The following is a 23,685-nucleotide window of genomic DNA, read 5'->3' on the forward strand; positions in this document are numbered from 1 at the left end:
CCTCCTCCCTTTCTCTCTCTCTCCTCTCTAAAATGAATAAATAAAAAAAAGAAAAGAAAATGCTGCTCCTTGTTTAACTTACAAACTTGCAACCTTAACCAGGACCTCTGCATCTTCCAACATGTTACGACCCAAACAGCCTCCTGGTTCCGTGCAGTCCGGGCTCACGTCCCCCTCCACCCCCGTCCACAGCGGCCAGCTCTCGGAACCTAGACTGGGCACCCCAAAGCATCAGATAAAGAATGAATTAGAACAGTGCCAATCGTGACCACTGTTAGAGCGCAGGAGGTAGGGGTGATTTTTGCCTCTTCGATGTATTTTTGCAAAACTCACTTTATGATTAAAAACAGGATTTAGAACATGAAATGACACTGCATTTTATACATGAAAAATATCCTTACGTGACATTGGCCAGAATCCTCTCAGTCCTCAGACCCTGTGATGGAGTTTTGTCTAAACTCGATGACTCGAGTCACCTGGTTTATCAGCGCTTAGCTCTCAGGGAGAACTGTTCCCGGTTCTGAGAGCACATTCCTCAGGAGGGGTGTTTTAATGGGAACTGAAGTACAGGGAGAGAGAAGTCACACTGAAATGACAACGTCTTTGCTTTCAATCTACAACGTCCCCTGGCCTCATTGAAAAAAACTATTTTTTGAACTTTTTCCTCTTCAGAGCCTTCCATTCACCTTCCTGCTCGGCCAGGCTGTTGAAAAGCTGCTTTACCTTGCGCTTTCTTTCTGCATCCCTACAACAAGAAAAAAGCCCGTTTCTGGATTACTCTTTGGAGGTTGGATGCGCAGACAGAGGACAGGCAGGGGATGTAACCTGTAACCTGCTGGGGCCCCGCCCCGCCCTGCCCCGCCCCCAGGCCCCGGGAACTCGGGGAGGAGGACACACCGCTCCATGATCTCCGAGAGCTGCATCCGAGCCAGGAACTGGTTGTCCTTGCGGATCTCCCGCACGGCGCCCTTGAACTCGCGCCGGTGCTTGTGGACCAGCCTCCTCCGCTCCTGCTCCTCCTTGCTGCTCCCTTGCTTCTTTCCAAACTCGAGCCTACAAAGCAGATGCCAGCGCTCAGGAGGCCAGAGTGGAGGTAGTCCTGTCTCCGCGGGGCTGTCCCCCTATGACCGCAGGTGGGCCCACACTCCAACCCCGGCCCCCTCGTGAGCTGGGCCTTTGCGGGGGAGGGGGTGCCGCCCCTGTGAAGACCCTGTGGCGGTGGCTGCACTTACACTTTGACCAGCCGGGGAGTGAAGAGCTTCAGCGGCACCGGCTTGCTCTTCTCGCAGATCAGGGGCCGATAACGCCTTTCCTGGGCGTCCATGTCGGTCAGTGCGCTCTGACACAGCTCCTGGAACAGGGGCAAAAGTGGCGCTGTGACAGCCCACCGTGGCCTCACCGGCCCCTCCAGTCAGCCGTGCAGCCTCTGGGAGGGAGGAGGCAGAAGTGCGACCTCGCCCCCTTCACTCTCCTGGGCTTATCGCCTCTGTTAAGTAAGGGCTGAGGTACACAGATTTGCTCATAGGTGTGGTTGGCTGTGATGGAAGCTTCACCTTGCTGTTGGGGGAGGACGGTGCTCACCAAGGCAGCTCCTTCCCTTCCTCACACAGCCTTCAGCCCCCACGAGCCAGGGCTGTGGACCCACCAAGACTGATGGGAAGGACGTCTGACTTGGGCAGTTAGTAAGGGCAGTCTGTGCATCCGGCACCTAACACCCGTGATGGAGTCTTCTTTCCCAGAGAGACCTGCCAGCACAGGGCACCAGTGATCCAGCCTGCTGATGCTAGTTCCTCTCCTTTCCCCTCACACAGGTGTGTCCCAGAACTCAGGCTTCCCCCACTCGGTCTGGAGGTTCACCTTTGAGGGCCAAATGCCCTGACTCCATAGGGACTACATGCAAAGTATGACCAGCACAGTTCACCTCGAGTCCACGAGCATGTGGCCCCTTGGCCAGCCTGAATCCCACAGGGCAAGAGAGCCACACTGCCCTTTAAACTAAGGGACAAGCCACAAGCATGTCTACGGGACGCAAAAGCAGGTATTGACACTTCAGCCTTACCAACCTCCCACAAGATGACAGGATGCCCTCATAGGCCCACGTCCTAGGTGGCTATGCCATGGAGAAGAGGCATGGGAAGTGAGGGTTCGTCCTGTGTTTCTACAGAGCGCAGGCCGAGTAGAGGGAGCCCACAGGTGCAGACCCAGGTGAGGTCAGAGGTGTAGGGGAAGGCCCGGCTGCCACAGGAGGGACCACGCCCCTAACAGGATCCCAGGGCCGGTGTGGAAGGCCCTCAGGCCAGAGCCCAGGCAGAGAGACGGGGTGGTGACACGGGGCACGTGTGGGAAGCAGAACGCGGAGTGAAGTGCAGGCCGAGGACTGGATGGAGCTTCCAGGGAAGATGGGGGTGAGGGGCGGTCCCACACAGCTGTGGCTTTGTCCGGGATGGCGAGACCAGCCTCAGGAAACCCACACGGCCCAGGAGGGACATATGCCCAAGCCCTGGTGGGCAGTGGGCAGGCAGAAGGGGACACATGACAGCATGACAGTTCTCAGATAAATCCCAGGTCCAGACTCCGTCCAGCAATTGCTTCTCGGAGTTTCTCACCACAGACTTTGTTTCCCATTTGAGTTTTTCATTTGTGAAAACAGTGCCCTTGATTTTCAGGGCTGCAGCCTCACGGACAGAAGGGCCCACTAACCTGCCGCTAATCATGAACACGGCCAAGCGGGGCCGAGAGCCCTCATGTTTGGGAGCCTCACCTGTAGCTCGCGGGGGTGGCTGTGGTCAGCCAGGTGCTGTCCCAGGAGGGCTCTGAGGGGCCTCGTGATGTCGTGGAAGGCAGGCAGTGCCCCATACAGGAGCACACAGCGCTGCACCAGAGCCAGACACACGGCCAGGCAGGACAGCCTGCAGGGGCGACACCAGCTTCAGGGCTACAGGCGATAATTCCAACCAACACAACTCAGAGCAGCCCAACACGGCCACAGCAGACGGAGGCTGGACATCTGCCCATGGCCCGAGGGCTGCAAGATGCAGCCCGTCTCCCTGGACAGGAGTGGCGTGGGAACGCGGGGACAGGTCCAGAAGAGGGGCTCCTATTCCAGTGTTTAAGTTACTGTTTCCAAAATGAAGCAAGTATATTAAGAAAATAATACACTCTGGGAAAGTGGCGTGGTTTTTTTTCATGGAAATAATGGGTGTCAGGACTTGAACAGGCATTTTTCTGAAAAAGACACAGATGCCAACAGGCATGTGAGAAAGTGCTCAGTGTCCCTAATCATCAGGGAAATGCAAATCAAAACCACACGAGATACCACCTCACACCTGTTAGGATGGCTACTGTGACTACTCAAAAAAAGAGAAAAAAAAATCCATGGCCTTGGCCAGGGTGCAGCGGATAGAGCATCGTCCCAGAGCACCAAGGTCATAGGTTTAATCCCAGGGTCACTGGCTCAATCCTGAGGTTGCTGGTTTGAGCTCCAGGTCAGGGCACGTATTAGAAGCAGTCAATGGCTGCACAAGTGGAACAATGAGTTGATACTTCTGTCTCCTCTCTCAAAAACAAAACAGAAACCAAGTGTTCCTGAGGGTGTGGAGAAAGGGGTACCCTTGTGCACCGTCGGTGGGAATGCAGACTGGTGCAACCACTGTGGGAAACAGTATGGAGGTTCCTCAGAGGATTAAAAATAGAACTGTCTTAAAAAAAATAGAACTGTCTTACGATCCAGCGATTCCCCTTCTGGGAATATCCCCAAAGGAACGGAAAGCAGGGACTCAAATACTCGTACACCTCTGTTCACAGCAGCATTACTCACAATAGCAGAAATGTGGGAGCAACTCAAGCGCCCACTTATGGATGAATAAGAAAGCGTGGTCCTAGCCCTGGCCGGTTGGCTCAGTGGTAGAGCGTCGGCCTGGCGTGCAGGAGTCCCAGGTTCGATTCCCAGCCAGGGCACACAGGAGAAGCGCCCATCTGCTTCTCCACCTCTCCCCCTCTCCTCCCTCTCTGTCTCTCTTCCCCTCCCGCAACCAAGGCTCCATTAGAGCAAAGTTGGCCCGGGAGCTGAGGATGGCTCCATGGCCTCTGCCTCGGGTGCTAGAATGGCTCTGGTTGCAACAGAGCAACACCCCAGATGGGCAGAGCATCGCCCCCTGGTGGGTGTGCCAGGTGGATCCCGGTCGGGTGCATGCGGGAGTCTGTCTGACTGCCTCCCCCGTTTCCAACTTCAGAAAAATAAAAAAAACAAAAAAAAAACAATCTCAAATGAGATGCCTTTGGAGGGGACTCCACCTCCCAGCCCAGGAACACGGGATGCTCCCACTTACGTTCTCAGTTCCTTTCAGTAGCGTTTGTAGTTTTCATTGTACAAGTATCCTAACCCCTTTGATTCCTAAGTATTTTCTTCTTCCTTTTTTTTTTCTTTTCTTTTTTTTACAGAGACAGAGAGAGAGTCAGAGAGAGGGATAGATAGGGACAGACAGGAACAGAGAGAGATGAGAAGCATCAATCATTAGTTTTTCGTTGGGGCACCTTAGTTGTTCATTGATTGCTTTCTCACAAGTGCCTTGACCACGAGCCTTCAGCAGACCGAGTAACCCCTCGCTCAAGCCAGCAACCTTGGGTCCAAGCTGGTGAGCTTTGCTCAAACCAGATGAGCCTGCGCTCAAGCTGGCGACCTTGGGGTCTCGAACCTGGGTCCTTCCGCATCCCAGTCCGACGCTCTATCTACTGCACCACCGCCTGGTCAGGTTCTTCTTCTTTTTTTAAAACTTAAAAAAAATTTTTTTATTGGTCTGGGCCCCAGGGTACCTGGCTCCTGGCCGGCCTCTGAGCTCTGGGCCGGCACCTCGGGGCCGCACGCACCTGGTGTGGTTGGCCTCTCTCTCAGTCTGGGCTTTCCGTCCGCTCGCCCAGTGGAGAGAGAGGCTCCTCCTCTGCCACGTGGCCTTGTCCTCTTTATCAGACACCAGGAGCAACTCCGAATTCTTCCCCAGAGGTCGGAAAGGGTGCACCAGGGTGTAACCTGAATTTCAATGGGGACAGGGCAGTGAGCATGGCGGAGACGCATGGGCTCCAGCGGAGTTGGGGTGATGGCCTTGGCAGGTTCCGGGGACACGTCTGCTGCCTCGTGGGGGAGGCAGGCTGAAAAGAACACCCATTAGACACAGATGAACTGGACTGAAAATTAGAAACAGTCGATGACACAGGAGCAGAGGAGGATGAGGGTCAGTCAGGAGGGCTGGACGGCTGCTGGGCTGCGGAGTTCACCGGGTCGGAGGCCTGTCCCACAAGGCAAGGCCGGCAGAGAGCCCAGGGCATGGAGGACCTAACCCTGTCGGCACTTGGAGAGGCACCTGAGGCAGAGGGGGCAGCAGCCTGTGGGGAGGGCACAGCAGAGGGAGGCGAGAGGCCGACAGCCGCCCACCTGCTGCCCGGCCGTGTTGCTGTATGCTGCACTTGGCCCTGACCACAGCCACCTCTGAGGGGCTCTCTGGGGCAGGCCTGTGCCCACCCCATGCCCACCGCGCTGGCACAGGGAGCACGTGGCAGCACGTGCAGGACGGCAGGAAAGCAGCCAGGACAGACGGCACGCAGCCCACGGACGTGGCCGAGAGAGGGGACCAAGGCCGGGTGTGTCTTCCACGATGCAAGGGAAGCAGTGCTGGGAGGACAGCTCTGGAAGGCACAGTGAGCGCCCCGGGAGTGGAGGGAGTGATAGGGAGAATAGTTCAGAAGATCAGTAAGTGCCAGCCGCGTCCGCATCAGAAGCTGCCCGACCCTCTCTCCTCCCGAGACTCAGAAGACTGCGGGCACCACACCGCCTGGCACTGCCCACTGGAAGCACGGGGGAGCCCCATGCGCGTCAGCGCTCGCTTGCTGCCACATAGAGACGTAACGTAAATCTTATGTGTTCTACGTAAGCCAGCACATAAGACCATTATGTCAACACAGTCCCTGTAGAAGGCTGAGACAGTGTCCACGTTTTGGTGGGAAGCGTGGCTGTCTGGGTGTCCGTGGGTCTTGGGGCACGCCACAGTGCAGCGTCACATGTGGCTTCTGGCTTCTGTGGTGCAGGTAAAATGCCCCAATTTCTGCAAACGGTGGGTGTGTACACCGCCACACACAGGAAGAAAAGGGTGCTATTCTAAGTGGTGGGCTTTAGGCATTTGTCTTCTGTCCACTTTCCTACACTCCAAACTTTCTACAATGAGGACAAATTCCTTTTAAAAGTCTTGAAAGGCCCTGGCCGGTTGGCTCAGCGGTAGAGCGTCGGCCTGGCGTGCGGGGGACCCGGGTTCGATTCCCGGCCAGGGCACACAGGAGAAGCGCCCATTTGCTTCTCCACCCCGTCCCCCTCCTTCCTCTCTGTCTCTCTTCCCCTCCCACAGCCAAGGCTCCATTGGAGCAAAGATGGCCCAGGCGCTGGGCATGGCTCCTTGGCCTCTGCCCCAGGCGCTAGAGTGGCTCTGGTCGCAGAAGAGCGACGCCCCGGAGGGGCAAAGCATCGCCCCCTGGTGGGCAGAGTGTTGCCCCTGGTGGGCGTGCCGGGTGGATCCTGGTCGGGCGCATGCGGGAGTCTGTCTGACTGTCTCTCCTCGTTTCCAGCTTCAGTAAAAAAAAAAAAAAAAAGTCTTGAAAAAAATTCTAAAGTACAATATATTTGAAAAAGCTCCCTCAGATCAACTCACCTTGGCTTTGCGTGTTTGGAGTGGCTGTGTACAGAATCCCAAGGAGAAAGTTAATCAGCTCAGGTATGAACCTCCGGGACAGGGCCACGTAGTCCAGGAACACACAGCATAGGAAGAGCCCCTTCACAGCGTCTTGGAGAGACAGCACGGGGCACTGGCAAAGGAACAGGGCTCGGTGACTGGGGGAGACAAGGTCCAGACACTGCGCCAGGCAGACCACCACGCAGCTCTGCTTATCTAAGGTCCGCGGTGATGGCATGCGTGTGCCCAGTCCTACGCCTAATCAAAAGAAAAGGAACTACTTGGACTTTTTTAAGCCAAAAGGGGAATAGAAAGACCCCTATCAGACCTGGTACTGTTTCCACTAGAAAGGCTGTCTTCTGTGGTCACTGCCTCTGTTACCTGCAGTTGCTAAATCAGAAGCCGCCCCCCACCCCACCTGGGCCTGCTGAGGCCGGGGTGCTGTAGGGGCTGGGGCTGCTTCTGACCTCAGGGCTCCCACCTCGTCCCCATGGACCTCCAGATGAGCTGCTCTTCTGCCCGACCTGGCGGTCAGTGTCCACGACCCTTACTCAGCCCGCTGGCTTTGAGGGAGCGGGTCTGATCGTCCACGTGCACAAGGACGTACCTTCGTGAGCAGCTGGCTCATACACACCAGAGCGGGCGTCACTACGGGGTGCCAGAAGTCAGAGGTAGGAAACAGCATCCCGGCGATTTTCAGGTAAACGAGCTGGAAAGAGTGGAACCATGTGGATCACAGAGGGTAGACGGAGTCTAACATACTGCCTGCAAGAAGGACTCAGGAGCAAAATGGTGACACCTGGTGTACCAGTGACACCCTGACAGTGTTGCCCTGGGACGGTGGCCTCGTGGCCGGGGCTGGGGCTCCCGCGGGAGCTGCCCACACCCACACCACACCCACAGCCACACCACAGCCACACCACACCCATACCCACAGACACAGACACACCCACACCCATACCACACCCACACCCATACCACACCCACACCACACCCATACCACACCCATACCACACCCACACCACACCCATACCCACCACACCCACAGCCACACCCACCCCACACCCATACCACACCCATACCACCCCACGCCACACCCATCCCACACCACACCCACAGCCACCCCACACCACACCCACCCCACACCACAGCCACCCCACACCACACCCATCCCACACCACACCCACAGCCACCCCACACCACACCCACCCCACACCACACCACACCCACATTCACACCACACCCACACCACACCCATACCCACACCACACCACACCCACATTCACACCACACCCACACCACACCCATACCACACCACACCACCCCCACAGCCACACCCACCCCACACCACACCACACCCACAGCCACCCCACACCACACCCACCCCACACCCATACCCACACCACACCACACCCACATTCACACCACACCCACACCACACCCATACCACACCACACCACCCCCACAGCCACACCCACCCCACACCACACCACACCCACAGCCACCCCACACCACACCCACCCCACACCACACCCATACCCACAGCCACAGCCACACCACACAGCCAGGCTCTTCTGGAGCGTGCGGGGTTCCCTGCCAGGCTGCTGGGGGGAGCAGGATGAGGCTGCCCTGTTCTGGCAGCCTGGCAGGGTTTGGGGCCCCAGCCCTGGCCAGCTGTCCTGGGGTGTCCGGCCCACACGCTGAGGCAGGGGTCACTACTGACTGCTCACCCCCTGCCCTTTCTGCCTTGGCTCAGGAGGCAGTGGCCGCCACTGTCCACTCTGCTCTGAGCTGTAAGCTCGGAGGGAAGAATCCCTCTTGTGACAGCCCAGTGCCCTGCAGGGTCACCGTGAGGACCGGGCGTAGCACACCCTTACAGATGAGGACATCGCGGGCTGCTGGCGCAGTGGGGGGGCTGGAGGGGCCGTCCCCTCAGTGCTCTCATGAGCTCTCTGCCGTCCAGCTGAGGGCCAGCCCCGCTCTGCTCACCGTGGGACAACAGGACCACAGAGCTCCAGGCCTATTTCAGACAACAGCCAGTCACGAAAGGCGACATTTCAAGCTCCACATCGGGTATGAATGCAGGTGGCGGGACTGGAAACGTGTGAGAGCGGGTGGAGGTGGGCGGGCACCATCAGGGAGCAGGACAGGACGGGACGGGACTCCGAGGTGGACGCTTGGGCACTGCCCAGCCCACTCGGCCCCAGGAGGAGGGGAGCCTGAGCTGTATCCACCACGTGAAGCTGCCTCAACCTCCTTCTCCCAGGGTGACACCCAAAACATAAATGTGGCCGTTTCATCTTGGGTGATGATGGTAGCAAGCTGTTCCTTTCAGGGACTCCCGTGGGTCAGACAGCCTATAGGCCACTAGAACACGAGGCACCAAGAAGGCAGGCAGAGTCACCGTCAGCCCCACCACAGACAGGGGGGAAGCAGGACCAGCAGCTCTGAGGACGGCGCTGGGGTCGAAGGCCAGGCAGCCCTTCAGCCCCCACAGTACTCCTGCCTCAGCCCCCACAGTACTCCTGCCTCAGCCCCCACAGTACTCCTGCCTCGGCCACACCCCTCAGCCCCCACAGTACTCCTGCCCGGGCCGCGCCCTCAGCCCCCCCAGTACTCCTGCCTCGGCCCCCACAGTACTCCTGCCTCGGCCCCCACAGTACTCCTGCCTCGGCCCCCACAGTACTCCTGCCTCGGCCCCCACAGTACTCCTGCCTCGGCCCCCACAGTACTCCTGCCTCGGCCCCCACAGTACTCCTGCCTTGGCCGCGCCCCTCAGCCCCCACATACTCCTGGGTAGAGGTGGGCTCTGAGGAGGCAGACGGGGCCACCCTGGCCGGGGCTGCGTACCCACCCGTCGCGGATGACGGGGAAAGATCTAGGAATCATGCTGGCTGGGGCCCCCGGAAGAAACGCAGCCCAGGAAGGGTCCACGAACACTGACTGGTTTGGATCCTGCTTTGGGGAGTCTTAAAACCACGAACACACATCCCGTGTCTTTACGTTTCACTCATCCCTGTTCATTCCTTTCAGCACAAAGATGAGAAAACGGAGTGACTGAGCAGACGTTCCAAACGTCACTGATGGGCTCTGCCCCCCAAAGCTGTCATCACCCGGTCCCACGCCTCCCGGGGCACGGCCGGACACGGGGACCCGGCTCCACGCCTCCCGGGGCACGGCCGGACACGGGGACCCGGCCCCACGCCTCCCGGGGCACGGCCGGACACGGGGACCCGGCCCCACGCCTCCCGGGGCACGGCCGGACACGGGGACCCGGTCCCAGGCCTCCCGGGGCACGGCCGGACACGGGGACCCGGCCCCACGCCTCTCTGGGCACGGCCGGACACGGGGACCCGGCCCCACGCCTCCCGGGGCACGGCCGGACACGGGGACCCGGCCCCACGCCTCTCTGGGCACGGCCGGACACGGGGACCCGGCCCCACGCCTCCCGGGGCACGGCCGGACACGGGGACCCGGCCCCACGCCTCCCGGGGCACGGCCGGACACGGGGACCCGGCCCCACGCCTCCCAGGGCACGGCCGGACACGGGGACCCTGTCCCACGCCTCTCGGGGCACAGCCGGACACGGGGACCCGGTCCCACACCTCCCGGGGCACGGCCGGACATGGGGGCGGCTACACCAGCTGCAGACGTTTCCTCTGCCTCCAAGTCTCTTTGCCGAGAAGACTACATCCGAACCACATGCAGCCAGAGCAGCTTCTCTCATGAACACGCTGCAGATCACCACTAACGAACGAACAACCCTTCCCAGGTCACCCCGGGGCCCGAGGGGCGGGCAGCCTCCCACAACCACCCTGGCGGTCTGTAGGACGCGGGACGGCGCCTGGGCAGACTGAGCCCTGCTTACCACGTCCAGCCCTGGGTACGGGGCCCGGCCCTTTGCCTCGATTGTCCCTTCCAGGTCGTGCATGGCATCGCGGAGGACGAACCTGACGGACTCGCTGGCCGATTCCGGAAACATCTGGCAAAGGTTGTACAACTGCCTGTTCGTCAGAAACACAAGTCAACAGGGCATCACTCGGAGGAGAAAACAGAAGATCCCAGACCTCCCAGGTGGCTACTCCTGTGACGTCGCCCGCTGACTGCAAGGTGGAGCCAGAAGCCACTGGACGACCCACTCCCTCTGACACCTGGCTGGCTTTGTGGGGAGCCGGGTGACTTCTGTACGATAATCCACATAATAATAATCCACATAATCTATACCAGGGTTTCTCAACCGCTAGTCTAAGCACCGATGCTGGTCCGTGAAGAGTTCACCAGCCTGTACAATGCAGCTGAAAACCACTGACCTACACTCAGTTTGACAGACTGAGGAGCACATTCATTTTTTGAGGGGGAGGGTGGAGCCTGCTTTCTGTGCCCACCCTGGCCGACCGCCTACAGCACTTCACTGTGAACTCACTGTCCCTCACAAGCACGTCTGAAATGGCAGAGGCCAGCAGGCCCCAAGCTCTCACCAACCCAGCAGCGCGGAAGCCCTGCCCCCCGCCCCGGGCACCCCGCCGCGGGGAGGAGCCGCCACCCGTCCCAGGCACCCCGCCACAGGGAGGAGCGCCGTGCGGGCTCTGCTCTCACGGGGTTTTCAGTGCGCCAAGCGCTCGAAACTAGCTCCTGGCCCTGCGCAGGACAGGTGGACGGGAGGGATGTGCTTCCTGACTGGAGCTTCCACACAAGCCCGCTGGTGCCACTGAGGCACGGACCTGGGCGACCATGAGATGCCGCCCACCACGACAAACCCCAGACACCCCTCGGACACCCAGGCAGAGCGTGACACGTCACTGGGAGAAAGAAACAGCGGACCAGCCATCCAACACTATCGACCAGTCTGATGGCGTCTGGCCGTCTTTGGGTCACTCTGTTTGTAAGTAAAGACATGTCCTTCCCTAGGGTGGTGGCAGCGAGCTTTCCCTGTTGGGAGCACGCCCACTGCCGTACCCATGGTGCCCCTTTACCAGGTCGACCTCAAAAACCCTGACAGAGACTCTTATTATCTCTTATGACTGACTAGGATAAAATGGTTCCGCTCAGCCCAAGGCCCAGTTTCTACTTACACAACCAGCTTATCAATCACTCTGAGGTCTGGTGGGTCGCTGGTAGCCAGGTCTCCAACGTATTCCAGAAGAAAGCCGAACAGTTTCTGGGGGGACATGTTGGGGACAGCTCAGTGCTGACCCGGAACGAGCCACGGGCAGGCATGCACGGTCCCCTCTTCTGGCCGAATGGGGGGCTCCGGGCCACTGACGGGCAAAGAACCCGCTGGGCCCTCAGAGGAGTGGGTTCGAGAGCGTGGTGAGACCCGCACGGCACGCAGACTGCACCCAAGCCGTCACCGGAGACCAGGGGCACAGGCGCCCCGCGCCCCGTACAGCGACGGCAGCACTTCCTGAGGGAAGAGGCACGTCACCGGCTCCCCATCGGTCTGGCCTGGCTGACGGGCTGGTCTATGGCTGCACAAAGCCACCGCGTGGGTGACACGCGGACACCGGTGTGGGCCTCCTCCAGGCTTGCCCAGGGCCTCAGGGTGATGCGTGTCCAGGTTCCGTGCCGGCTCCAACCCCCACCTGGGTCATCAGCCCTGGCCATCACGCCCCAGAGGGCCAGGCACTCTTGCTGACCAGCAACTTCCAGCGCCCCGATCCCACAGCCCAGGGCATGGCTTGATGCCCTGAACCCATTGACCCAACATACTTCTAGTTTTGCCTTGTTTCCCACAGCGAGGCTGGGATGGTGGCATTTCTGAATTCTCTCCACCACCAGAAGCTGCTCCTCCATCGACTTTCCTGACAGCAGAGACTTCAGATCCTCAGAGGACTCAGGGGCTGTGGAAACACACACTCCACACTTACCGCTCAGAATGAGAGTGACCCGTTCCTGGGGACAGCACAATGTAGGTAAGCGGTGTTACTTCCTTTGCTTCGGGGAGGCAGTTTAACATCTGTTTACAGAAATGTGCATGTCACTGCGTGCTGTGACATCACAGACACCTGTGTGTCCCGGGTGGGAGGGGGAGGAGGCTGGGCTGGCAGCAAGCAGCCACCTGAGAACCGCACCATGAGGAATGACCTGCAACCTTCACACTCAGAGGACTCTGCCTAAACACCCAGCCCACCGTGAGTGGAGGCGAGACTGGGCCAGAGGGAGCCACGTGAGGAGCCGTGGCACCTGAGACTCCCACCACTTCCAGGGGAACCAGCCTCACCCGCAAGCTGATTGTCTCTGGAAATGACCTGCAGTCACAGGACAAAGTGGGACTGCTGACCAGAGCCGGGTGGCTTTCCTCTGTATCCTGGAGAGAACTCACTGGAGTCTGTCTGAGATGCTGTGGCCCAGGTCTCCACATAGGCAGCCCCTGCCAGGTGGCTCACTGCCCCCCCCCCCACGCCCGGCCTGGGTCTCTGTGCAGCTGCTTGTGCGCCACAAGGGCTGACGTTTAAGAAACAACACGAAGGCACTTGCAGAGAAAAGTGTGTGACTGCCCTCCTCCTGCCCGTGGTCACAGAGCAGAGGCCACCACTGTGGCAGGACCTGGATTGGGACCCAGAGCAACACCGAGAGACACAGAGGACAGTGTCTGCCCACCAGGCAAGGGTCTAGACAGCACGTGTCCACAGCTCCGGAAGAGCATCCTCAGACCCCACTCCACCTGCAGCCGCAGCGAGGTAGACCCATCGCCAGGCTGGACATTGTCCCGAAACCTAGGAGAGCCCGGCGGCTTGTCACCTGCAAACGTGTAGGGCAGCTCGGTTCCGGCAGCTTCTCGTGCTCCCTGCCCACCGCCGGCCGGCCTTGCCCCAGGAGTCGGCCGCGGTTCCTGCGCCAGCCCCCCACTGTCCTCCTCGCTGTCCACGTCACTTCCCAGGTCCGAGTGGCTGTCCGAGCCCCCGCTGTCCTCCGTATCACCCTCGCTCGAGCCCTCGCCGGAGTCCTCGCCCTCCCCCTCGCCGTCTGAGCTGTCACCGGCTCCCTCGCTCTGCTCTTCCTGGACGTTCATCTTTCCGTCCTGGAGCAGAACACAGAAGCCACACGCATCACGACCCCAGGAGAAGAGGTTGGAGCTGCCACGACCGCCCCAGGGGCCGTGCACACACAAGGGCCGTGCTCACTTGCCGGCAGGGCGCAGCCTCTGCTGCATTTGTCCTCGGGCCCGACCCTCCCTGTCCAGCCCCCGACAAGAACCCGTCACAGGGTCACGGCTGGAACCACCCCCCACCCCCCACCCCCACCGCCAGACGCTGGCCCCCAGTGGCTGCGGGGTAGAGGGCAGCTGGGTCAGCAGGGGCTTCCTGGGGTTTGGGCTGCATTTAGGGGTAGCAGGACCCCAATACCTGGGAGAGACCTGACTGTCTCCCCAGATAACGGTGTTTTGTGAGCACCTAGTTTCCTGCCTCGGGCCCCTTCCTGCGGAGACACCGGCCTGCCCTGCACCCCGACTGACACGCTCTAAAAGGGGAGATTCACGAGTGAACTCAGAAACGTATTTTACTGGGAAGTGTTCAGGCTGCTCACCGTGGTGAGTTCATTCCCCACATGAATGAACTCTGAGTTCACGCGGATAATCAAACATTTGTTAGCAACTGGGTACAAGTGAGAGGAGACCTGAGGGAGGGTGAGGATCACACTGTCGCCCGCCCTGGCCCTGGGGCCCGAACACGGTGCCAAGCACGGAGTTTCAGGGAAACACTTAAAAAGATGGTTTCCTCCTGGGATAACCCTATTCAGTAAAATACCCCAAACTGGGTTCTCGTAAGCAGAAGAGAACAGGAAGACAGGCAGACGCCTCACCTTGTAGGAGAGCAAACGCCTGTCGTCCTTGTCCAGCACAAAACCATCGTTCAGGTCGTCGGCAGACACGTGTGTGGGTTTCTGAGCAGCTGCGTCCTCGTCCTTCCCGAGCATTCTGCGGACTCTCTCAGCCTGAGCAGGAGAGAGGGGTCACGTGGGGAGCCCTGACGAGGAGGGGTATTACCCAACATTTATGCTTTTATAATCAGAGAAAAGATACTTATCAATTAAAACAAAAAGAGAAAAGACATTTATATACATAGTAAAATAAACATAAACTTTAGCCCTGGCCAGTTGGCTCAGTGGTAGAGCGTCGGCCTGGCGTGCAGAAGTCCCGGGTTCGATTCCCGGCCAGGGCACACAGGAGAAGCGCCCATCTGCTTCTCCACCCCTCACCCTCTCCTTCCTCTCTGTCTCTCTCTTCCCCTCCCGCAGCCGAGGCTCCATTGGAGCAAAGATGGCCCAGGCCCTGGGGATGGCTCTGTGGCCTCTGCCTCAGGCACTAGAGTGGCTCTGGTTGCAACAGAGTAACGCCCCAGATGGGCAGAGCATCGCCCCCTGGTGGGCGTGCCGGGTGGATCATGGTCGGGCGCATGCGGGAGTCTGTCTGACTGCCTCCCTGCTTCTCACTTCAGAAAAATATAAAAAAAAAAGCAGAAAAAAAAAGCAAGCTTTAAACAGCCTATCAAGGTTCCCCTGACTGAAACAGAGTATCCTCACCCCACCTTACAGAACAAAGCAGAAAGTCCTGAAAGGAAGGTCACAGCAGTTGCCAGGAATCGGCTGGGGCGTCCCAGGCTTCCTCCCTGTCAGGTGACCCGCATCCCCTGTCATGTGACCCCTACCTCCAGGTGCTCCAGCCGCTCCTGCTCCTCCTTGGCCAGCTCCTCCTCCGTCTTCATCCTGTTCGAGGGCTGGGCCTTCATCTCAAAGCCCAGCTCCCGAACCATCATGTCATAAGCATCAGGCTAGGGCGGGCAGAAGGAAGGTTTCATTTTTAGTTTGTTTATTTTAAGACAAATAGACCTGCCAGGCAGCTCCCGGCATGTTCAGTCACAGCTGGATCCGTCACAGAAGAAGCAGGGCCACATCTGAGTCTTGTCTTCCTGAGAGAAAGCTGTTCTCAGGTCACAGAGGACTTTTCAGAGCTTCTAGAAAGTTCTCCTCAAAAGACATCTGCCTTGGCCCTGGCCGGTTGGCTCAGTGGTAGAGCGTCGGCCTGGCGTGCGAGAGTCCCGGGTTCGATTCCCGGCCAGGGCACACAGGAGAAGCGCCCATCTGCTTCTCCACCCCTCCCCCTCTCCTTCCTCTCTGTCTCTCTCTTCCCCTCCTGCAGCCAAGGCTCCATTGGAGCAAAGATGGCCCGGGTGCTGAGGATGGCTCTGTGGCCTCTGCCTCAGGCGCTAGAATGGTTCTGGTTGCAACAGAGCAACGCCCCAGATGGGCAGAGCATCACCCCCTGGTGGGCATGCCGGGTGGATCCCGGTCGGCCGCATGCGGGAGTCTGTCTGACTGACTCCCCGTTTCCAGCTTCAGAAAAGTACAAAAAAAAAAGACATCTGCCTTAGTAATAGAACTGAACATGGCTCATCTGGGTGATAAGCCCCCCTCCCAAAGAGAGCTTGGGGGAGGAAACAGCACAGCAAGGGGAACTCACAAAGGTGACCCAACAGCACACAACCCTGCGGCCCAGGGAAAGCCTGGCAGTGCGGAACCAAACATTGTTTGGAGGAAAAACTGGTAAATGTATCCATCCAAACACCTCTCTCCACAGGAGTATTCTTTAATCAGTGTGGAACAGATACTAAAGTAATCCTTAGTTTATGTCCACCCCAATGTAACACAATCAGACAACCCGATACAACTTGAGCAGAAACTCAGGTCCAAAGAGAACCAGAGACCAGGTCACCCAGACGCCACCTTTTCTGCAAACGAAGGTCAAGCCAGCGGATGTAAGCTTGGTGCTTGTGTCCGCCACACGGTTCCTACCTGGGGCTTCTCCTTTCTGTCTCTGTCCTGTGACGGGGGCGCCTTGCGAGCCAGCAGGTTCTGGATCCCTTTCCAGTCTCGGTCCAGCCTCTCCGTGAGCTCCAGGGCGTCTTCCCGCTGAGCCTGTCTCTCCCGCTGGTGAGGAAGAGCAGACAGCGCACAGTTACTGCTGGACTCTGCCCCGGCCACCCCGACCACCGCAGGGTCCACGCTGCTGTGTCCACAGGAAAAGGGACCACCGGCGATCAGTACTTTCTACACAAAGCCACACAACCTTAGTGGACAGCACTGGTTTTCTGCTATAGCCTACGCACTGTTGGGAAAGAGCAGTGATGTTCTGCAAATCCTGCTCTATGTCAAAATATTGAAATCATCCAACCAACAAAACCCCCCGAATCACAACAAGCCATCGGAAGTCCCTGCTCGGAGACACTGAGCATGCTGAACACCTTCACCATGTCCGCAGACAGTAGTGGGCAGCCTAGAACCCTGCACGGAGGAAAGCTGCAGGGCTCTGGCGAGCGTGGGACGCAGCTGCCCCGCACCCCGAACACCAGCAGCGTACCTTCTCTTGTTTCGACTTGGCGATGAGCTCCTCAATCAGTTCCTTGCGGGATCTAGGTCTCTCCCCACCCTGGCCTGGCTGCTGCGAGGTCGACTGAACGAGCCCTCCACCTCCAAAGTGGGCCAACGTCAGCTCCGCTGCAGACAGAGCAGAGTCATGGCCATGAGGCCCAGGCACAGACACTGCTCCACGCCCAGTCCTGGGACCACACTCCACATCAAGCAGGAACCGCAAACCCAGGGGCCGGCCTGAGACCCCACACCCAGTGCTGTGAGCTCACTCCACGGCCAGGGAGGAACCCCACACCCAGGGGCTGGCCTGAGACCCCACACCCAGTGCTGTGAGCTCACTCCACGGCCAGGGAGGAACCCCACACCCAGGGGCTGGCCTGAGACCCCACACCCAGTGCTGTGAGCTCACTCCACGGCCAGGGAGGAACCCCACACCCAGGGGCTGGCCTGTGACCCCATGCCCAGTGGCACTTAAATGCCCAGGATGAGCCACTCCAAGACGACCACCCACTGGCCCTGACCCAGAGTGACCTGAACCACCACAGAAAAGGACCTGTTTCTTCACTGCATCCAGTCTTGTGAAAGAGCAGCAAACGCAGCAGACCCAGCTGGGATCCAGCCCCAGGAAGGAAGGGCCGATGCTCAGGGCCACTGCGACCCTCTGGCCCTCACACCCCGTGACGGCCAACAAGACCCGCTGCTCGTCAGCCGGCCCGAGTTACCAGGGCACAGAAGTAAAGCACCAGGGGAGCCATGGAACTGACGAGGAAAGAAACTTTTTAAAAATCCCACTTCCTTGACCTGTAGTGGCGCAGTGGATAAAGCGTCGACCTGGAAACGCTGAGGTTGCTGGTTCGAAACCCTGGGCTTGCCTGGTCAAGGCACATATGGGAGTTGATGCTTCCAGCTCCTCCCCCACTTCTCTCTCTCTGTCTCTCCTCTCTGTCTCTCCCTCCCTCTCCTCTCTAAAATGAATAAATAAATAAATAAAATAAAAATCCCACTTCTTTATGGGCTGGGAGAATAGGCTTAGATGTCTGGCAGTCTGCCCCCAATCTCATCACAGTCACGGAAACGGAATGTTTAAGCTGATTTCCCAGCCCCGCCAGCCCCGGGGCCGAGCGGGGCTCCAGCCTCGTCTTGCTCCCGTTGGGCTTCCTGGGTTGGAGCTGCCACCTGGCTATTACATCAAGCCACCCCTGTCCCCTGCCACACCTGTGCAGGCGGATGCAGGTGGAGGAAGGAGACACAGCGTCAGCCACACTCCTGGGCTTGTCGCCTCACCCACCCACCTGGGACTCACGGCTGGACGGGTCACCTGGTCCCTCTGAACTCCTGGCTAAAATAAACTGGGGTGACGCCCAAATAAGCCTGCCGAGCTTTCTCAGCCTGCGGACGCCTCTGCCAGTCTTAGCGACCTCCACCTGCGTCTGCCCGCACACCTTCTTCAAGTCCTAGGACTGACGAGAAAATCCCTCTTGAGAGGTCAAGGACCGGTGGCACTTTTACCCAGCTACTACACTTTTCAAGGTCTCCAAGAAGGGCAGGAAGACAGCTGAGTGGCGGGAAGGTGCCTGTCCCCTGCCGCCTGCACTTACCAGACAGCGTTCCTCGTTCCTCAGTGTCACTGTCACTGTCAAGCACCTCGTTGTGCTTCTCGATGTCTGCCAAAGACTGGCCGTAATGAGTTAATTCTTCATCTTCATTTAGGTTGTAGATGTTTTTCTTTTCATGTTGTCGCTAATAGAAGAAGTTGGTGGGGGGAGGGGGAGTCAGTTTTCTAAAATTCCACATCCATTGAAGAGCAAAAATTTAATTATCGTTCTACTGTTCAGGCATTGTGACGGTGTAGCCTTAGCAGCTCCGAGGGGCGTCTGGGTCACCTGGACACAGTGATTCCAGTATAAACACACGCCGCAGGAGGGGAGTCAGCGGGACAGGCTGCGCTGCGGCACGTCACAGCCTCACCCACTGGGAACGCCCCGCTGGCCACTCACCGCCCCCCCCCCAGCTGAAGGCAGTGCATCTAGTCAGAACTAGAGGACTCATCACGGCCGTGCACTCTGGTTGATACTGACCCACCCAGAGGGAGCTGCAGAGGGCTGCTTCCCCTTTGCCCATGCCAGACCAGGGCCCGGAGGACTCGACCCACCCTCTGGACCCAGTGGGCGAGAGCCCCCAGGGGCATGCACGAACGTGCCTGACTTCTGTGTGCAGACCCTCCTCCCAGAGTCCCCTCACCTGCTGCTCCAGAGCGAACCTCCGCGCCATCTTCTCCTCGGCGCTGAGGCCGCTGTTGTACTCCCCGAAGCGTCTGTCTCTGAACACATTGGACTTATCCCTCTCCTTGTACTCCTTCAGCAGCGTCTGGGTGCGCTGGAAAACATCGGGACACAAGCCTGGCAATCTCAGTCCCCAAAGGGAAAACGCTTCCACAGAGGACACCACAGTGGTGTGTGCCTTAGGCAACTTGCAACCAATGGTCCAATAAAAGGGCCAATGTACCGGACGGGGGAACTGGACTGCCGCCGTACAAGGGAGACAAAGAGGCCTCAGGTGACCACAGGGAAACCCTCCGGGGCACGCCCAATCCCGAAGGTTCAAGAGGAACCACAACCACCACGGAGGTGGCAGAAGCCAGCCATCAGAGGTCACCGCGTCAGGTGAAGAGACGACAACCACCACAGAGGTGGCAGAAGCCAGCCCTCAGAGGTCACCGCGTCAGGTGAAGAGACGACAACCACCACGGAGGTGGCAGAAGCCAGCCCTCAGAGGTCACTGCGTCAGGTGAAGAGACGACAACCACCACAGAGGTGGCAGAAGCCAGCACTCAGAGGTCACCGCGTCAGGTGAAGAGACGACAACCACCACAGAGGTGGCAGAAGCCAGCACTCAGAGGTCACCGCGTCAGGTGAAGAGACGACAACCACCACGGAGGTGGCAGAAGCCAGCACTCAGAGGTCACCGCGTCAGGTGAAGAGACGACAACCACCACAGAGGTGGCAGAAGCCAGCACTCAGAGGTCACCGCGTCAGGTGAAGAGACGACAACCACCACAGAGGTGGCAGAAGCCAGCACTCAGAGGTCACCGCGTCAGGTGAAGAGGCTGGAGCAGCTGGGGTGCCAGCTGAGAGGAAGGGAAATTCTGAACAAGGAGCTGAAAAGGAAACCTTGTGTCAACCCCAACATCATGCTCAGAGCCAGGCACAGACTGGCAGCATACTCTCTCCTAGCTTGTTATGTACATGTGTTTGTCTGTGTGTAAGTCAATCCTGTTTTATTTGTGTTCCGTATCTGCAAATTTGCCTACTTGTTAAACCGTATTTGTAACCTCAGACCGATACTTGCAGCACTTGGCAGGTCACTCACTGACCCGTGCACCTGGCCTGGGACGTGCAGCCCAGGGTGTGGACAGAAATCCTGTGGGGACTCGAGCAGGCACCCAGCCCCTCTGCCCACAGAGGCCTCACCTGTCATTCAGGGGGTTACAAGAGTTAACAGGAGGAGGACCTGGCCGGTTGGCTCAGTGGTTGAGCATCAGCCTGGCGTGAGGAAGTCCTGGGTTCGATTCCTGGTCAGGGCACACAGGAGAAGCACCCATCTGCTTCTACACCCCTCCCCCTCTCCTTTCTCTCTCTCTCTCTCTCTTCCCCTCCCACAGCCAAGGCTCCATTGGAGCAAAGTTGGCCCGGGCACTGAAGACGGCTCCATGGCCTCTGCCTCAGGCGCTAGAATGTCTCTGGTTGCAACAGAGCAACGCCCCAGATGGGCGGAGCATCGCCCCCTGGTGGGCATGCCAGGTAGATCCCGGTAGGGCGCATGCGGGAGTCTGTCTCCTGCCTCCCCACTCCTCACTTCAGGGGGAAAAAAAAGTTAACAGGAGGAGCTGGCTTAACACAGGGCCGGGCCCAGGGGAACTGCTGTGCACTAAGTGCTTGAATCTGATTTGGGTCCCACTACAGAGCTGTTCTTTGTCTCTGCTCCCCAGGTCTGAAACGGGGATAATCGCTGTGAGGATTAAACGTAACCTTCCTAACACAGCGCCTGTCCCACTGTACAGGATCAGAAATAATACCTCTGGTTATTTTGCAAACGATGTTGGAAATGTGGACTGAGGCACAGCTGTACAGTGATGGCAGGGACTGGCCCCTGGCAGCCCCAACACGAAGCCTGCTCTCACTTTACATTCAAAATGCCACTGCTGACCAGAGATGTCCAGGACAGCCCACTCACTGCCCAGGGACTGTCACAGGTCCCTGTGACAGTCAAGCCTGCCTTGGGGGCTCTTTGTCTCTCTGCATAAATCGTGACCTCACTCGACTGGACGACCTGAGTCCCTCCAGACAGCTCTGAGCTCGTGGACTTCACGCCTCAGAACACACTCCACTACATGGCACAATGACTGGGAGACGCCCGGAAGCCCTGAGTTCTGATTCCGTCAACACCTCGAGTTTGTATTCTGGGCCAAGCACTGGGGGGTTCAGGGACAGCATCGGGGGCTCCCCCAGGCCTTCCACACAGAGGGAGGTGGGCCTATCAGGTATCAGAGGCACGAGCACCCTGTCCTCTCTGGGTTGTGGGGCTCGGGAAAGCATCAGAGTGGTGGCTTGGCCAGATCCTTGGGAGATTTGGGGGATAAAACAGGCCTTTCGGGACAAATGGAGTTGTAAAAGGCAAAAGCAAGGAAAATAGGTTGGAGCCAGATTGTGAAGGAGTCTGGGAATGACAAGCTGAGAAATTTACGAATAATAGGCAGTTATTTAGAAAACACTTACTATGTGCTTAATGCACAATTTATTTAATTCTTACAACCACCAGGAGAGAGAGGGTATCTATTATTATCCCACTTAAGAAATAAGAAAACTACGGTGTAAGTGTCTATTCCAGAGGCTGCACTATCTGGTCCTCCCTGCCTGCTCTGGGGTGTGCCCTGGGGCCATCAAGGTCCGTGGGAAGCCCGTCTTGTCCGCTGTACACACCACCAGTTCCTGCAGCAGCGTGATATCTGATTCAGTTCAAAGATCCACTGGATCGCACACTGTGGGGCAGAATATAGATTACATGCCCTTGAAGGTAGAGGCCAAGACTTAATCCATCTTTATCCTCTCCAGGAGCCAGAAAAGAACTTAAATATGAGTGCTCAGTGGAGCATAAAGGCTTCACACACATTCACCCCGGGTGCAAGCCCCAGGTCCTACCAGTTGTGTGAAGCTAGGAAATTCACCTGTCCTTCCTGGCACTTTTTCATCAACCTACAAATGTATTTTCCTCAGGGGGACAATAGATCTTGTTCAACAACCCAATGAATGAACAGGTCTCAGAAGCAATACAGGATGCCACTTGAATATGAAAGGTACAGACTACGCTGGGGGCCACGGATGAAAGCCATGACGTTTCCACCGAAGGCAGCATTTCAGTCAACCCGGCAATGGACAGGTCATATGCTTCAAAGAAGAGAAATACCCATTCATTGAACACCTACTGGGCATCCTGTGTCACCCCCTATCCTGTGAAGAAAAAGATCCCTAAACCGGTAGAGCTCAAAGTCTCAAGGAGGAAAGGTGATAACAGGTCTGTACAGATGCCATGGCAGCACAGTCGGAATTTAAAAGGAGTCATGCACGTGTGCTGGGCCTCGAGGAAGGGGCAGTTTTCTAGAGGAAGGTCCTTCCAGCCCATGCAAAAGCAGAGGCATGATCACTCGATCTAAGTGACATAGGATGTATGTTTTACAGATGAAGAAATTTAGGCACAGAGAAACAGCCAGCGGGCCCAGGGCGTCCCGGGCAAGCCAGTGTGTGGCCCAGGTCGCAGCAATCCGGCTCCCGCGTCGGTGCAGCGCCGGCAGAATATAAAAATCACGCTGGCGAGTATGGTGGTCCGTGGTGGCCCGAGCCAAGCCGGGGGCAGGGAGGCCGGGCGGGGGGGTGTTAGGGGTCCCTGGCAGGCGGGCTGCGCTCAGGAATGAACCCATAGGGTAAGACGCCACCCTTGCCCGCATGCGCGGCCCGGGCAGGGGACGGCCACTGGGGAGGAGACAGCCACCTGGCGGGGGGACGGCCACCGGGAAAAGGCGTCCTGCTTACCTTCCGGATGGCCCGGGCGCGCGACACCCCAGGCAGCCCCACGTCGTGGCGCGTCTTCCTGCCCAGAACCTGGAACTTCTGCCTGTTGACTTTCACTTCGAACGGGTTGGGGTTGGGCCTCGCCCGGCCGCCCCGCGCTTGCTCCGGGGCCCCGGGGGCCTTAGCGCGCGCCCCTTTGGCCCTGGCCTTCCCCATGGCCTACGCTCGCCGCGCCCCACGGTGCCCGATTCCGCACGGCTTCGGAGACCTGGAAGCGAGGACGCGGCCCGAGACAGCCCGTGGAGAGCGGGTGGCAGGACGCACGTGCGGGGACCTGGCAGCCGCCCCGCCCTCGTGTCGCGATCCCGAGCCGTCCGCAGGTAGACACACATCCGGCTCAACCCGTCTAATCGGCTCAGCGACTACAAGTCCCAGCAGGCCACGCGCGGCCGGCGCGCCGCTTCCGCCCTGCGTGAGGCCTTCGGGAGCAGCAGCGGCGCCCGCGCCGTTCGGCTGCCGCCCGCGGTGCCGCGTGAGGG

At 58.6% G+C, this 23,685-nt stretch overlaps 1 protein-coding gene across 2 annotated transcripts; it reads right to left on the reverse strand.

Moving 5' to 3' along the window:
• Nucleotides 1-289: 289 nt before the first annotated feature.
• On the reverse strand, nucleotides 290-23,555 carry NOP14 (NOP14 nucleolar protein). 2 transcript variants are annotated; one of them, XM_066384673.1, is made up of 18 exons: nucleotides 23,168-23,555; nucleotides 19,323-19,457; nucleotides 18,680-18,821; nucleotides 17,071-17,207; nucleotides 16,506-16,640; nucleotides 15,362-15,484; nucleotides 14,517-14,648; nucleotides 13,455-13,734; nucleotides 12,423-12,553; nucleotides 11,786-11,871; nucleotides 10,582-10,717; nucleotides 7,321-7,422; nucleotides 6,693-6,846; nucleotides 4,867-5,026; nucleotides 2,762-2,909; nucleotides 1,233-1,351; nucleotides 898-1,053; nucleotides 290-745 (listed from the first exon to the last, which is right to left on the reverse strand). In XM_066384673.1, exons 1-18 carry the CDS (start codon nucleotides 23,360-23,362, stop codon nucleotides 646-648), a joined length of 2,571 nt encoding a protein of 856 aa, XP_066240770.1. In that variant the 5' UTR covers nucleotides 23,363-23,555; the 3' UTR covers nucleotides 290-645. The 2 variants fall into 2 exon arrangements, with proteins under 2 accessions (XP_066240770.1, XP_066240771.1); XM_066384674.1 differs by having other exon boundaries at nucleotides 14,517-14,642; nucleotides 15,356-15,484.
• Between the last annotated feature and the right edge of the window lie 130 nt (nucleotides 23,556-23,685).

The sequence above is a fragment of the Saccopteryx leptura genome, chromosome 5 (genome assembly GCF_036850995.1).
Source record: "Saccopteryx leptura isolate mSacLep1 chromosome 5, mSacLep1_pri_phased_curated, whole genome shotgun sequence".
NCBI classification, from domain to species: Eukaryota; Metazoa; Chordata; class Mammalia; order Chiroptera; family Emballonuridae; genus Saccopteryx; species Saccopteryx leptura.